This window comes from Ascaphus truei, chromosome 5 (assembly GCF_040206685.1).
Source record: "Ascaphus truei isolate aAscTru1 chromosome 5, aAscTru1.hap1, whole genome shotgun sequence".
Taxonomy (NCBI): domain Eukaryota; kingdom Metazoa; phylum Chordata; class Amphibia; order Anura; family Ascaphidae; genus Ascaphus; species Ascaphus truei.
In genome coordinates this window covers 298634745-298651641 of record NC_134487.1, presented here as the reverse complement: position 1 = coordinate 298651641, position 16897 = coordinate 298634745, and the positions used below count along the sequence as shown (strand labels likewise).

At 46.1% G+C, this 16897-nt stretch overlaps 1 protein-coding gene across 1 annotated transcript in view; it reads left to right on the top strand.

The window, feature by feature from the left end:
- The window catches only part of SSPN (sarcospan), a 48713-nt gene extending 33409 nt beyond the window's left edge, over positions 1 to 15304 (top strand). The window contains exon 3 of the mRNA XM_075602851.1: positions 5439 to 15304. Within this exon, the coding sequence (XP_075458966.1) occupies positions 5439 to 5804 (366 nt within the window). The 3' untranslated portion in view covers positions 5805 to 15304. The remainder of the gene's footprint in view (positions 1 to 5438) is intronic.
- Positions 15305 to 16897: the final 1593 nt, after the last annotated feature.

The following is a 16897-nucleotide window of genomic DNA, read 5'->3' as shown; positions in this document are numbered from 1 at the left end:
AATCTGACCAGTTGGTGGCCCTTGAGGACTGGGGTTGACCACCCCCTGCCCTAAAACATAAGAGCAGGCAATTCCCGCTTAAGCTCTTCAGGTTCCAGGCCTCTCTGCCACTAACGGGCTTTAATAAGTTCCCCTGCTCTGCACTTCTCTCCCCCTCCCGCCCTCCCCCCCCCCCCCCCCCCCACCTTTGTCTGTTTACAGTCATGGGACCCAAAGCTTATAAGACATTTCTGCCTGGGAATATTGTAGTGCTTTGGCAGACTTCCACTCCACTGGGGTTCTGGGTCGCCTTAGGGTCAGTCATGTGAGCAGTCTCTTGATGGGCCTCATGCTTCCTAATCTCATTGCCTACCATTTACTTCGTTAGCACATTTACATTAAAGAAGGTTTTTTGTTTTTTTTTAATTCCTTTTCTTTACAGTATTGGACCCAGTAGGGTCCTACAGAACCGAACCCTGCTATTTTTTCCCTCTGGGGACCCTCGACTTCCGAAGATACTTACCAGTGTCCTTCACTTTCGGGAGGTCACTAGGGTGGCCAGATCTCGTTGGTCCTTTGTATTGTATTGTATGTCTTTATTTATATAACGCCATTAATGTACATAGCGCTTCACAGCAGTAATACACCTGGTAATGAAATAAATAACAGATAATATAAATAACAGATCATGGGAATAAGTGCTTTAGACATTAAAGAAGAGGAGTCCCTGCCCCGAGGAGCTTACAGTCTAATTGGTAGGTAGGGAGAACGTACAGAGATAGTAGGAGGGAGTTCTGGTAAGTGCGTCTGCAGGGGGCCAAGCTTTATGTACACTACCGACACACTTTATTGAAGTGTGGTCGGTACCGCAAGCCGGGAAATCTCCCGGCTTGCTAGTGGCCGCCCCTCGGCGTGCCGCGCGTCATAGACGCGCGGTCACGCGTCATCGGGAGCGTGCGCCCCCTGCACGCGTGTCCAGGGGCTCCCCGAGGGAGCCCTGGTGTCCCGCGATCGCGGGACAGCGGCAGGGGGTTCCGGGGGACCCGGCGGACCCGGCAGCGGTAGGGAGAGCGCCCCGATCGGAGGGCGCTCTTCCGCTGCTTCGGCGTGCGCCCGTCACACTCGGGCGCGCGCCAGGCTACTGCTGCGGCACAGAACGGGCAAATGCTCGAATAAACTGTGCCGCAGCAGTATCATGTGTTTGGAATATCCACAGTGCTATTCATACGCTTCTTTAAGCAAGTGTGTCTTAAGGTGGGTCTTAAAGGTGGATAGAGAGGGTGCTAGTCGGGTACTGAGGGGAAGGGCATTCCAGAGGTGTGGGGCAGTCAGTGAGAAAGGTTTAAGGTGGGAGAGGGCTTTAGATACAAAGGGGGTAAAAAGAAGACATCCTTGAGAAGAACGCAAGAGTCTGGATGGTGCATAACGAGAAATTAGGGCTGAGATGTAAGGAGGGGCAGAAGAGTATAAAGCTTTAAAAGTGAGGAGAAGAATGGAGTGTGAGATGCGGGATTTGATCGGAAGCCAGGAGAGGGATTTCAGGAGGGGAGACGCTGAGACAGATCTAGGAAGGAGTAGAGTGATTCTGGCAGCAGCATTTAGGATAGATTGTAGGAGAGAAGGTGAGAGGCAGGAAGGCCGGACAGCAGGAGGTTACAGTAATCAAGACGGGAGAGAATGAGGGCCTGAGTCAGAGTTTTAGCAGTCGAGCAACAGAGGAAAGGGCGTATCTTTGTTATATTGCGGAGGAAAAAGCGGCAGGTTTTAGAAATGTTTTGAATGTGAGGGGCGAATGTGAGAGAGGAGTCGAGTGTGACCCCTAGGCAGCATGCTTGGGCTACTGGTTGAATGATCATAGTTCCAACAGTAATGTGGAAGGAGGTAGTAGGGCCAGGTTTGGGAGGAAGTATGAGAAGCTCTGTTTTAGCCATGTTGACTTTAAGGCGGTGGAGGGCCATCCAGGATGATATAGCAGAGAGACATTCAGAAACTTTGGTTTGTACAGCAGGTGTAAGGTCGAGTGTTGAAAAGTATATTTGTGTGTCGTCAGCATAGAGGTGATATTTAAACCCAAAAGATGTTATTAGGTCACCTAGAGAGAGTGTGTAGAGAGAAAAGAGAAGAGGTCCCAGGACAGAGCCCTAGGGTACCCCACAGAGAGATCAATAGAGGAGGAGGAGGTGTTAGCAGAAGAAAAACTGAAAGTACGATGGGATAGGTAGGATGAGATCCAGGATAGAGCTTTGTTCCGAATAACAAGAGTATGGAGAATGTGAAGGAGAAGAGGGTGGTCCACGGTGTCAAATGCTGCAGAGAGGTCGAGTAATATGAGCAGAGTGTAATGACCTCTGTCTTTGGCAGCATGGAGGTAGTCAGTTATTTTAGTGAGGGCTGTTTCCGTGGAGTGAGCAGTGCGGAAGCCAGATTGTAGAGGGTCTAGGAGAGAATAGGTGTTGAGAAAATGGAGCAAGCGAGAGAATACAAGACATTCAAGGAGTTTAGAGGCAAATGGCAGGAGGGAGACAGGTCGATAGTTAGAAAGACAGGTAGGGTCAAGCTTGCTGTTTTTGAGTAATGGTATGACTGTTGCATGTTTGAAGGAGGATGGAAAGGTTCCAGAGCAGAGGGAGGAGTTAAAAATGTGTGTGAGCGTAGGGATTATAGTAGGAGCAAGAGGTTTTAGGAGATGGGAGGGAATGGGGTCAAGAGGGCACGTGGTAGAGGGAGAAGAGGCGATCAACAGCGACACATCCTCCTCTGAGACAGTGGAAAAGGAGTCAAGGAAGGCAGGAGGAGAGTTAGGAAGAGGTGTAGGATGGGAGGAAGAAACAGAGGGGATGTTCTGACGTATGGATTCCACCTTTTCCTTAAAATAGTCAGCAAAGTCCTGAGCGGAGATGGAGGAAGGAGAGGTAGCTGAGGGTGGTTTGAGTTGAGTATCAAGGACAGAGAACAGTCGGCGTGGGTTAGACTTGTGCATGTTGATTAGTGTAGAAAAGTAGGCTTGTTTAGCTTGCGAGAGGGCAGAGTTGAAACAGGATGGCATAAATTTGTAGTGAAGGAAGTCTGCGAGAGTATGAGATTTCCTCCAGAGGCGTTCAGAGGAACGAGTGGAGGAACGCAGCATGCGCGTGTGGGAATTTAACCTTTGGGCCAATAGTAAGCCTCAATGTCATCCGTTGCGACTTCCTATTGGAGAGCCTTTAAATAACCAGAGAAAACACCTGTAATTATCTCGGGGGGGGGGAGGATGCGGTCCCCATAGCCCAAAGTAATATGGTTCAGATCCAGGAGGACGCCTGGTTTCAATGCTGTAAAAAAATATATAATCTAGAGAAAAGATACCACAATCAGACAACTCTATAAAGGACACCGATAAAACCAGTCACAACACTAATAATAAATTACACAGAAAAATAATTTCAGTAACGAGCACTCAGGCGTACCACAAAATATAACTACATTTATTAAATACTTATATATAAAAAAAGACAGCTTAAAAATAACGATGACCCATCACCTACAAAAAAACCTCCAGCAATATACACACAATACTAAATACAATAAGATCAGATAAATAAATCAGTCATAAGAAGTATAGGGATAATTATATATCATTATATATATATATATATATATATATATATATACACACACACAGTATATAAGACGGATATATATTCAGTCTGAGCCTCTGATTGAGCCACCTGTGCTGAAGCAGGGATATCCTGCAAACCTGACCTATTGGGGGGTCTTGAGGACTGGAGTTGAGGCCCTCCCCCTTAGGCCGTGATTATACCAGAAATTGTCGGCGGCAATGCAAGGCTGGAAAACAAATTGCCGAAATACTATGTAGGTTTACATACCGGCGCGCCACCTGGAGCGGCAGAGGGCAGAGCGGCAGAGCGGCAGAGCGGCAGAGCGGCACAGCGGCAGAGCGGCAGAGCGGCAGAGCGGCAGAGCGGCGGCCTCCTGAAGAGATTTTCGAAACTGTTTCTGGCAAGTGACGGCCGCGTCACGCGAGTGGTTCAGCCAATGAGGGCGAACCACTCACGGCCACGCCTCGGCAACGCCTCCGCCACGCCAACGCCTCCGCCACGCCTCCCTGTCTCCTTTGCGTCTCTTCTCTCCTATCTCCCCTGTGTGTTCAAGATGCCGGTCGGCGGCAGCGTGAGGGTGACGTCACCAGATCGCGCTGCCGTCCACCGGGGTCTGATATAATGGTAACCTTAGCGAACAACCCTCCGGAAAGTGCTCGTGAGCCTGAAAACGTTGGCATTTGAAGTTTCTTCAGTAAAAAGTCTGAATTCGGCGATTATTATCTGGGTGGGGGCTGTACATACAAAACCAGTAACATACATTACCATAATGTCAAATTATCGCATTGGGGGCTGCAGCACCCCCTGCACCCCTAGTTTCAGCCCCCATGTCTGAATTACTTGTGCCATTATCTAGTTACAGAAGGAATGCTACTTACTTTGCTTCTGCTTTTGAATTTTGAATGCTTTTGTTCTATATTAATTGCAGCGTTTCACGTGTCCCTCCGGTGCGCAGCCTGCTTTTGCGCATACATGCTGCTTCGTAGCGATATCCAAATGACGTCACGTGTGCATCACAAAACGTTTCGCATATTACTCCCAAATTTGGCACTTTTGCTACTTTTTTGCCGGAAAATTCCCCTAGCTTTAAAAATTCGCGAAAATAGACTTAGGTGCAACGTTTTCACCCGGCTAGCGCAACACTTTGCCAACTTTGCCAATGTCGCCAAAATGTCACGGAAATGTTGATAAATGGCAACATATTGCGGGCCGCGTGACCTGCACTTTGACTTCATGCTTTTATTTTTTTTTTGTCAAACATTGACGTTTTTGCAAAATGATTTCAGAAAATGTCACCAGGTTTTTGAGCTTCAGTGAAAATGTCCTACCACCCTAATGCTTCCCTTATCGTTTGTATATATAAACTGAATTACACAAGTGTTAAAGGCCTTACAGCAGGGCTCTTAACTCCAGTCCTCAAGACACCCCCAACAGATCCGGTTTAAAGGATATCCCAGCTTCAGCACAGGTGGCTCAATCAGTGGCTCAGTCTGAGCCACCTGTGCTGAAGCAGGGAATGATTGAGTCACCTGTTCTGAAGCAGGGGCTGATTGAGCCACCTCTGCTGAAGCAGGGATATTCTGAAAACCTGATCTTTTGGGGGGGGTCTTGAGGTCTGCAATTGAGAACCCCTGCCTTAAAGGGTCTTGTACGAATCTTCATTAGGATAATTAGATTACCTGGCTGGTTCTACCATCTCCAAAGCTAATCGCCCCTACAGATTTTAGAATAAAAAAATATAATTATCTGTGAGGAACATTTTTTGTTTTCCCAACCAAGTATTTCTACGAGTAAGTACCTGTTAGTAAATGTTAAAATCTGCAGCAGTTGAACTAACGTGTTTTCTCTCCCCTCCTGCAGCTGGCTTACTTTTTACTGAGTGCCCTGAGCCTGATTATCTGCGTCCTGGCTGTGGCGTTTGCTGCACACCATTACTCCTTGATCACACAGTTCACTTGTGAGATGACCTTTGACTCCTGCCAATGCAAACTAGACACGTCTGATCCACTGAGCCGGACCTTCCTGTACCAGGATGTGGCAGACTGCGCGGCGGTCACACGCACGGTGAAGCTGTACGTGCTTGTGCAAATGGTTCTGAACCTGCTGCTTGCACTCGTGTGCCTGGCCGCCTGCTTTGTGATGTGGAAACACAGATACCAGGTTTTTTATGCGGGTTTGTGGTTTTACGGCTCAACCACTAAAGAAACGAAGCAACAGAAAGTATAGTTTTCAGTGTAACGGTCCCGTTGCTGCAATGCCGTCCAACATAGAATTGACCATGTTTTAGATAAGGAGCTCAGTAAGTAGACATAAAGTCATGCCACTGGGACTACCAGTTCTTGGCAATAAACTAGCCATGGGGTGGCCAACTCCAGTCCTCAAGGGCCGCCAACAAGCCGTGTAATACGGATACCCCTGCTTCAGCACAGGTGGCTCAATCAGTGGCTCCGCCTTTGACCGAGCCACTGATTGAGCCACCTGTGCTGAAACAGGGATATCCTGAGAACCCGACTTGTTGGTGGCCCTTGAGGACTGGAGTTGGCCACCCCTGAACTAACCAAAAACATGCCACTTTGCAGCCAGCAAATGGTAAGTCCCATAAATACAAAGTCCTATTGGTATTCTGTTATCATTGTAACTTGTTTTGTTAGTTTGTCCATTTATTGTATCCCTTCAAAATGTTTAAATCCAGTGCAAATAGCACTCCCAGGCCCTCTCTGTGCAGCAAATACTTTCTTGCTTGGGTTCCACAATGGTTTGGATGGAGATCTCCTGCAGTTCGCACGTCCTTCTTTCCCAGAAGACTATGCGGCCTACAGAATCCATCCATTGGCCCTTGCCTATGAACCCGTACCGGCAGTCAGGACCGGCTTGGTATTACGCGGGGGGCTCGGTGCCATGGGGCCTCTTACCTGGCTCGGCGCCGCACCTCCTCCTCAGTCACGTGGCAGCGTCATGACGTCACGGCGCCTTGCGGCATCACGTTGTCATGGCAACGCGACACCATTTGACGTCGCGGAACCATGATGACAGGACCCTCTAGGAAGGGATGGCGAAGGACGAAGGTAAGAGAGTTACAGAGGCCCCCGCGCTCCCCCGCGGCAATCATTTAAATTGTTGCGGGGGAGGGGAGCGCGGGGCCTCTATAACCGCGGGTCTCGTGCACAGGCACCGACGACACCGCCATCACGCCGGCCGTAGTCAGTGTGATGGCACTAGGGGGGCACGGAGTACCACTACTTTACTACCCCAGAGTAGAGTAAGGGTCCCACTCTAGAGACACATGGAATATTACTTGTAAAGCGCTAACATATTCCGCAGCGCGGTACAAAGATAGCCTTCTTTATCCAAACATTTTTTAGACAATGTGCATATCAAGGCAAAAGCAGCGGAGCTGGCGGGCAGAGCAATCGCACCAGATAGAAATAAATGCGAATGATTGCAAAAGGATTTATTTATTTTTTTTTACATCCGGTGTCATTGTTTTGCCCCAGAAATTGCACAGCTTGATACAGTATGTGGGGGGCTGGACCTTCTGAGTTCCGACACAATACCACCAGTTAAGTCACGCCGACCACTGCCTGTAGGTGTTACTGCAGCGAGGGTTACAAAGGGTTCTAAGGGTGGGCTCACAAAAGCGCTTATAGGCTGATTTAAGGCCCCTACTGCAGGGGGTCTCAACTCCAGTCTTTAAGACCCTCCTGCCCCCCAACAGTTCAGGTTGGATATCCCAGCTTCAGCACAGGTGGCTCAATCAGTGGCTCAGTCTGAGCCACCTGTGCTGAAGCAGGGAATGATTGAGTCACCTGTTCTGAAGCAGGGGCTGATTGAGCCACCTGTGCTGAAGCAGGGATATCCTTACAACCTGACCGGTTTGGGTTTTTTTTTGAGGACCCCTGCCCTATTGAAATGAATAGAACGCAGACCCTCCCTGACTTGGAGAAGTGGCAGTATATGGAATAAGGGCCTCAGAAGTGTTACGGACGTTTATTTAACACCTTCGGGGACATGAAATGCTCAGAAAGAAATTCAAAAGGTGCCTCTAGCACTGAAAGGGTTAAATCCCATCCGACCTATCAAGGCCTGAAGGTATCCAGACAATAATCCTTTGTCATGTGGACATCAGCCTGAAGGTGTCTTTCACGGGTGAAGGGTCTTCAGATTAACAAATACCACCCTAATGAACACTAATGAATTGTGACTTGTAACAAGGACGAATGTTCAGATGTTTCACAGGAACCCGAATACGTTGTCGGAATTTTTTCCCTCTTTACTTTAATACAAATTGCATTGTAGGATTTGTCATCCGGTTTTTACCTATTAAGAGATAACCATTTAGCAACAAATGCTGGATCAACATAGCTTTCTGGCGGGGATCCCGGGGACATCCTGGGGGGGGGATCTCTTGATCACGATAAGCAGTTTCCCCTACAGAAATCCTTAATGTGTGTGTGTAACACCACAAGGCCTGTGTGTGGTACTGTGAGTCATTTACACCTCTGAGCATCCGCTTGAACACCAAGTGTAAAGGTGTGAAGACAAAGATCACTGCAGCAAAACATACTCAAACAACCCTGGTAATTATAACAGCGCATTCACTTCTTGCGGAATGATTTCCCCCGCAGTGAAGGGGTTAAATAATTGTAATATGTGCGTTGCTTATGGTGTCACTAATATTGTGTATGAGGAACCAAAGGAAAACAGCAAAGGCAAACGTATGAGGTAAGAGCAAGGACAGGATCATAGAAAATAAGTCTTATATCCAGGAGAGCGAGAGACAAAAAATAGGGTTTTATCAGCAAACAAAACCAGTGCAGCATTTCCTCCCCCAGAATTCCGTGCGTGTGTGTCTGATAGCTAGGCACGGGTTATATTACATCAGGGTCGCAGCCAGAAAAGGTTTAAAGGATTAGTTTAGCTGCCAGCACTATTTGGCCAATACAGAACGGCCTATAAAAAGACTGTGTCGGGTTTCTTGCTTAAAGCAGGCGTGTGACTAAATTAGGCCACTTTTAGATAACTAGCCACGTGTGGCATCTTAATAGTGGAAACAGGACAGTATTACCGACTTGTGGTCTTTAATGAACTATGGGAAAAAATGAAGGCCAACAAGGTCAAAAATGAGGGGTCAACAGCCTGCAGAATTTCTGTCTCCTGCAGTCAGCACAATAGGAATTAAGGCCTTTATTCTGCAAGGTGTGATAACGCAGAGGATGGGATATCACATGAAAAGCCCCATCAAGTCAATGGGACTTTGTATGTATGTATGTATATCTTTATGTATATAGCACCATTAGTGTACATAGCGCTTCACGGCAGTAACGCACGTTGTAATCATATAAATAACACATAATACAAATAACACATAAAGGGAAGAAGTGCTTCAGACATAAAAGTGACAATTAGGAAAAGGAGCCCCTACCCCAAAGAGCTCACACTCTAATTGATAGCACGTAATCTGCGCTATCACACTTTACAGAATAAGCCCCTTAGGCTTTTTTGTTAGATCACAGGACGGCCCCTACAGAGAATTTAGTGATCCATTTGGGATGCTGGTTTTATAGCACAGAATAGCACTGTTACTGTATGTTAATCTGCTGCAGCAGTGCAATACACAGGACAGGCAAACAGCTTTACAATACAGGGGGGGGACCCAGGTACAGTATCTTACATTGATTGCTTTTGGGGTTCACCATGGATCCCCAAGTTTAGCTCTCAGGAGCAACCAACAGGCAAGGTTTTTAAGCTTTTTTTTAATGAACACTTACCGTAATTAACCAATGAATGGAATCGGCAGTAAGATAACTTGATTATGTGATGCCTTGGGAAATGTGACGTGTTAGGTGCGTTTGAGGTCTGGCCTTGGGGAACCCTTCCGTAAGATGCCATATTTTGTTTTAGAGACTGTGGCCCAGATCTGCTAAGTGGTGCTAAGCATTAGCACACGCGCTCCCGTTTATATGTGATGTAATCTGCTACCACACAACTTTTATCTCTTGCCACCGGATAACCCACTGCTACTACAATCCAAGTACAATCCTCAAGGGCACCAACAGGTCAGGTTTCCAGGATATCCCTGCTTTAACACACGTGGCACAATCCAACTACAATCCTCAAGGGCCACCAACAGGTCAGGTTTCCAGGATATCCCTGCTTTAACACACGTGGCACAATCAGTGGCTCAGTCTACAACTGAGCCACTGATTGAGCCACCTGTGCTGAAACAGAAATATCCTTAAAACCTGACCTGTTGGTGGCCCTTAAGGACTGAAGCTGGCCGCTCCTGCAGCAGTGTGCTTTAATATCTTGCAGTATTTATTATATTTTCTTTACAATTTCAAGTTGCCTCGCTGACAGCGGCGAAACTAGTCACGGGTGGCCCTGGTGCAAGTAAAAAGAAAAATTGCCCCCCTTCCCTCTTTGACCTTCCCCGTGGAGCTGGTCCTAATGTGGCGGCAACAGAGGAAGCCCCCCCCCCCAAGCAATGATTGCTGTCTGACTTCCGGTGGGGCCTGTTGTCCGTGTTAGGACCACCTGCGTGAGCCGCCGTTGGCGATGGGTAGGACTCCACCCCACAGGTAGCGCCCGGGGAGGGGGTATATAGAGAGGGGGGTCCCGGAGGATGGACCCCGGCTGCACATATGGTCGTCCCCTCACTGCTGTATGTGGCAGCGCTGTAACACATTGGCTTTGGTACTTTCCTGAACCCCAGCTGTGTGGAATTTCCCAGAAAATCCTAAAGTTCCTGAGATACAAGTAACTCACTTTCTATTTAAGGTCTTGTGGATACCAAGGGAGAGGCTTCTATATCTGGTTCTTGGGTTAAGGCAGGGGGGCTCAACTCCAGTTCTCAAGCCCCCCACCCCCAAACAGGTCAGGTTTTCAGGATATCTCTGCTTCAGCACAGGTGGCTCAGTCAGTTCCTGCTTCAGCACAGGTGGCTTAATCAGTCCCACCTTTGGCACAGGTGGCTCAATCAGTCCCTGCTTCAGCACAGGTGGCAATTGAGCCACCTGTGCTGCAGCTGCGATATCCTGAAAACCTAACCTGTTGGGGCTTGAGGACGAGTTGAGCCCCCCTGCCTTAGCGAACAATCCTCAGTAAAGTGCTTGCGAACCTGAAAACCTTTGCATTTGACGTTTCTTCAACAAAAATAGTCTGAATTCAGGCTGGCAGGAAGCATTTTCCGGGGGTTGCTTGGGACGGGAGTTCGGCACCCCAAGGCATGGTGATAAAATATGTCTCATATGCTTTCTTAGCACTAAAGAGAGAGTGAGAATGAACCTCTGTGCAGAACGGAGAGGCTGACATGACATGCAGGGAGGACACTGCTTGTGCTTCATGCGTGTAAAATCCGTAGCATGTTCCCTGAAGAACCGTGCAACGTTACATGAACAGAATATCTCAAACAAAACACCTTCGGGTCCTTTGTTGTTGGTTATGTTATGCATACTTTGCGCATATAACAATGGCGGGTGGAAAAGGAAACGAGGGAGACAGATTTGCACACGACAAAAGGTTATATTAATAAAACAGAATGCCGTGTAGCCAAGTTACTCCCAGACCGCGCAAAGCCATAATAATAATAACACGCCTAGGACATCCTCTCCTTTTTAAGTCCTCTTTGTCATTTTACTGCACCTGTACAATGTCAAAGTAACGGAGGACACGTGTGGCATGGCTGACAGATCAATCTGCTGCCCTAACGTAGCAATGCCATCTTCTTGACCACACGTGGCAATATTGTGGTACCCTCTTCTGGGTTATAACCCTCAGACCCAAGTGATCATTGATGACCTTATATCAACTGAATAACCAACAGAGATGGATGCTAGAGATTATCATCATGGTACTTGATTTTCTGAACTATAACGTACTTACCTTGCAATATGTGCTCCCACCAATGCCACGGGAGATCAACTTAAATGGAGCAGATCCCCTTACAAGGCCCTCCCCCCCCCCACCCCCACATATGTGTTTTTACATGGCTTGTAAGTAGGGGTCTCCTGGTCCTCGAGATACATACCTGGGCAGGTAACACTGGCACCCTCCCCTCCAGGGGAAAGAAAACGACGGCTTTAGTCGCCCATGTGATGCGGGTGATTTAAATAACCAGGAAGTGCTGGCGCTATCAGTGCTCAGCGTGTCCCCGGTACTGAAGTCCACGCGTTTCAGCTCCGGAAATCCCCCGTTAAAAAACCCATGTTAAAAAGAGAGGGAGTATTTAACGCGAAATGCACCCGACGGATACTGCTCTGGGTGTTGAGGGTTGGAATAGAGCAGAAGTGGCCAACTCCAGTCCTCAAGGGCCACCAACAGGTCAGGTTTTCAGGATATCCCTGCTTCAGCACAGGTGGCTCAATCAGTGGCTCAGTCTTTGACTGCACCACCTGTGCTGAAGCAGAGACATCCTGGAAACCTGACCTGTTGGTGGCCCTTGAGGACAGGGGTTGGTCACCCCTGTTTATAAATCTCTGCATCTCATGCAGACATCTCCTCCTCCCCCCCCCCCCACCATTTTTTTATTAAAACTAAGGGCCTCATGCAGAGAGCAGCGCTATTTACAATCTCGCCATTTTCCGGCGAAAATCACGCAAAAAACAGCTGAAAATGGCGAGGTAGGAAAAAAGCGCCATTTTTTTTTTTTATTTGAAAATCTCGCCGCGCGGCTGGCGAGAAACTACATCTCGCCAGTCTGAAAAATATCCAAATTCAGAAAGGCGCGCTCGCCATCTAGCGGCTGTTTTTGGCGCGATTTTCTTCAATTTTCTCCGCCAACTAAAGTTGGCAAGAAGCAGGAGCTCGCCGGCTATAGGGAAACAAAAAAAAATGCGCGATTTTTTTCCCCTTTCAGCTGCGCGCATCTCCTCATTTACAATTCTCCACATGCAGTAATGCTAAAAATAGCGGATTTCGCCCATTTCTGCATATGGAGAATAAAACTCTCCATTAAAGCTACTTTTTCTTAAACTCTCCAATTTATTCTAGCGCTGCTCTCTGCATATGCCCCTAGATCTGCTGAGGCTGAGGCGGCAGAAACCTTTTCTGATTAACACGTTTTATAGAACATGCAAGAAGAGTTTAACTTTAGCAGAGAGACAGGGAGCCTGAATATGCCTTTAAAGACATTGCTGAATGCTGCTACAGGGGTTTCCGTGATACAGGCAGTCCTCGGTTTTCCAACACAATGCGTTACTCAAAATGGCGTTGTAAAGCGAAACGTTGTAAAGCGAAACACGCTTTCCCATAGGAACACTGTTTAAATCAAAGGTTCCGTTCCTGAAGGCATTTTTAACACTAAAATACACCAAATATTTTATGCAGCAATAAGATATGCAGCACACACATAAATTATATAGTGTATATACTGTATTATATATATATAATATAACATAATAAATAATATATTATATAGTATAATATAATATGATATAGTATAAAATTATATATATACGCTCTTACGACGCTTTGCAACGTTGTTTATGTGAATGTGTATGTATATACACACATACACAACGTTGCAAAGCGTTGTAAGAGCGTTGGATAAGCGATTTTGGCGTTGTAAAAATGAATATATGTATGCATTGCACAGCGTTGGATAAGCCATTCGTTGTAAAGTGAAGCGTTGTAAAACGAGGACTGCCTGTATATAGAACCTAACGACTTCTTTGGTGCAGGATTTCTCAAATCCAGTCCTCAAGACCCCCCAACAGGTCAGGCTTTCAGGATATCCCAGCTTCAGCACAGGTGGCTCAATCAGTGGCTCAGTCTGAGCCACTGATTGAGCCACCTGTGCTGAAGCAGGCTCTTCCACTGAGCCGCTGATTGAGCCACCTGTGCTGCATCTGTAATATCCTTAAAACCTGACCTGTTGGGGGGGGAGGGGGTGTCTTGTTGACTGGAATTGAGCAACCCTGGCGTAACGCATAAAATCCCCACATATCTCAGCGCTCACTTTTCTCCAAGCAATAGCTGTGGGCGGAAAAGCACTTTTAACTCAGACACTTGGCACACAACCGGCATAAAGTTAGGAAGCTGACAAACACGCCGTTTCTCGCCGACAGTACGTATTCTTTAGTAAGTTTTAGACGCTGTGGGAGGGAGGGTGCGGGGGGCTGGCATTGTATGACAAGATGAGGAATAGAGAACTCTCCATATTACTGTGTAACCAAGCCCACGCTCTCAGGCAGTTACTTTCACGTGATTGCCATCTGCTCCTTGCCAACCTCTGCCACGTGTAGGCAGCGCCTTGGAACATGGCATTCAAATATAGTTATGCTTGGGACCTAAAGAAGATAGTCCAGTAACAGGACTGGTTTTCTGCTCTGCTAGTTTGGGACGGCATGAAACTTTTTCGGGCTTAGAAGGAAGGATCCTTTTTATTTGTTTTCATGCATTATAAATGCAAATCTGCAGTGTGGATCCTACACACTTTTAGAATTTCCCAAAGCTTTCCACGCTTTTCCTTTTTTTTTTAATTCAGTGAGCTGGAGCGTGGCAGGAGTAACAAAGGGGGGACTCCGAGGGACGACTGTCTGGTATTTTTAAAGTGACCTAGCCTTTCAACCTCAGGGCCTCATGAAAGAGAAAAGAGTGGTTTTGTCTAAAGTGCTCAAAGCATTAATAAGGAATTAAGGCAAGTAAAGAACACAATAAACTCATTCAAATATCAATACAATGTATTGATTTATATTTAAAACGGCATTTATCATTTGCAATATTACAATCTCTTTCTACTTGCGGTACGTATGGCTTGTCATCATAGTTACAGCGTCAGATAACTGGCTCAGAAAATCTTTTAAAATAGAGAGGTGTAAGAATTGTAACCTGGGCCGCGATATTAGGGGATTACACGCCCTTTCACCGCTTCCAGGTGTTGTTCAAAGTTCTGGTTTTGCTCCGGGAGGGATTCGATGTAAATTGTGATACATTTCAGCTGATCGCCCTTGGAATTTTTCGTACTGTAAATAAAATGATAGTGTACAGAGCTTCAAAACCTCAGAGGTTTCTTATACTTCCCGGCACCCTCGAAGAAGGAACCTAGGATTTTTTAATAGCTCTGTATACTATAATTGTATCGATGACGAACTCTCGTACTGGTCCGCTAAAACAGGGGTGCTCAACTCCAGTCCTCAAGCCCCCCCCAACAGATTTTCAGGATATACCTGCTTCAGCACAGGTGGCTCAATCAGTTCCTGCTTCAGCACAAGTGGCGTAGAGGCTCAGTCTTGAGCTATCCCTGTGCTGAAGCAGGAATATCCTTAGAACTTGACCTGTTGGTGACCATTGAGGACTGGAGTTTGCTACCCCTGAACAAAACAGGGGGTAATAAAGCTTGTGTGAAGACCTTCTAAATATGCTTTTTTTTGTTGCAAATATGTCTAATTACATGTTTCCTAAATTCCTGCGGGTTCCAATGCAGCTCCCACCCTGAGGCAGCGCAGCGAATGATTGTAATCAGATAAAAGTGCCTTTGCCTGGGTTAGATGTTAGATTTTCAGCACCTGCGCCACCTCTGACTACCACGCCTTAACGTCACACACGTGAGCCGCCCCGTGTCCTTTCAACCTTTAGCTTGCGAGCGGGAACCACCTTCCCTGTTCGACCCTTACATGTCAACTTGGTAACGTGTGTTGTGTTGTAATATGTGATTTTTACACGATCTTTGTACTGCACTATGGAATGTGTTGGTGTCTTGAAGAAATAAAAAGAATAATACCAACCAGTACCTTGTTACAAACATAACCTGAATTGACAAAGCAACAATATTTTTTACTTGCAAAGAATATTTTCTGCTGCCGCGTTCAGTATACAGCATATGAGTCCAAATTAAATATAAAGCATTTATTTTCAACATTTGTTGTTGCATCTTACACAGACTGCAACAAGTGTTTCCTTTGTGTTCTTTCTAATAAAAAAAGAATGACTCATTTCAAATGGTTTGTGATGTTTTATTTTGTTCCTCTGTATCCTTTCCTTTCCAAAGTAACAATTCTCCATTTCTCCACCCCCCCCTCCCCCCAATTTCTTTTTTTATAAATCAAAACACGATGAAGAACTCTGAGAGGGTCGAAAGATTGCAAAATATCAACTACTTGTTGGTTCAATAAAAGGTATCATACCCCTACTCCCTCTCCCCCCTTTGTTGTTTCACTTATCCATTCTCCACCGTCTCCCACTTATTTGTGAAACCGTGAAATAGCTTTTAATTGCAATAGCAAATTGAATCTGAAACATTATTTGTCAGTCTCGTTAAATAGTGACGTCATTGGACACTGAAGAATTGTTACACAGCTGCTGTAAAAATCTCTTCGCATACTGTATAAAGTTTATATATATATATATATATATATATATATATATATATATATATATATATATATATATAAATATGTATGTATATATATATGTCAGAAATCCGTGTTCCCAAAGAATTGATTGAAGGTTTTCTGGTGGAGTTTGTCCCCAGGTGAGCTGCGGTTGGATACTTCCACCCTATAGCAGGGTATGAAAGGCTATTTAGAATCCCCTGTCATCAGATCAATGTATTTTAAGCAATAAACAGCTGTCTAAGCCCACATGGGCAGGTGTTGCAGTATTTTTGGAGGGATGAGAATGGGCTGAACTGAGGAGGTGTTAAAAGAGTCAGAGGAACGTGTGTGGACGAGAATTTGAGTTAAACGTGGGAGAGGAGGGGTGGACGTGAGTAATTGGTATGACACAATTACTAAATATAAGGGACAACATTCGGATGTTTGGCACCAAAAGTCAAACTAAAAACAACTTAAACCCCAACCTATCATTATAGGAGGGTCCGGGAAATGAATTCCTATCATTATAGGAGGGTCCGGGAAATGAATTCCTATCATTATAGGAGGGTCCGGGAAATTAATTCCTATCATTATAGGAGGGTCCGGGAAATGAATTCCTATCATTATAGGAGGGTCCGGGAAATGAGTTCCTATCATTATAGGAGGGTCCGGAAAATGAGTTCCTATCATTATAGGAGGGTCCGGGAAATGAATTCCTATCATTATAGGAGGGTCCGGGAAATGAATTCCTATCATTATAGGAGGGTCCGGGAAATGAATTCCTATCATTATAGGAGGGTCCGGGAAATGAGTTCCTATCATTATAGGAGGGTCCGGGAAATGAGTTCCTATCATTATAGGAGGGTCCGGGAAATGAGTTCCTATCATTATAGGAGGGTCCGGGAAATGAGTTCCTATCATTATAGGAGGGTCCGGGAAATGAGTTCCTATCATTATAGGAGGGTCCGGGAAATGAATTCCTATCATTATAGGAGGGTCCGGGAAATG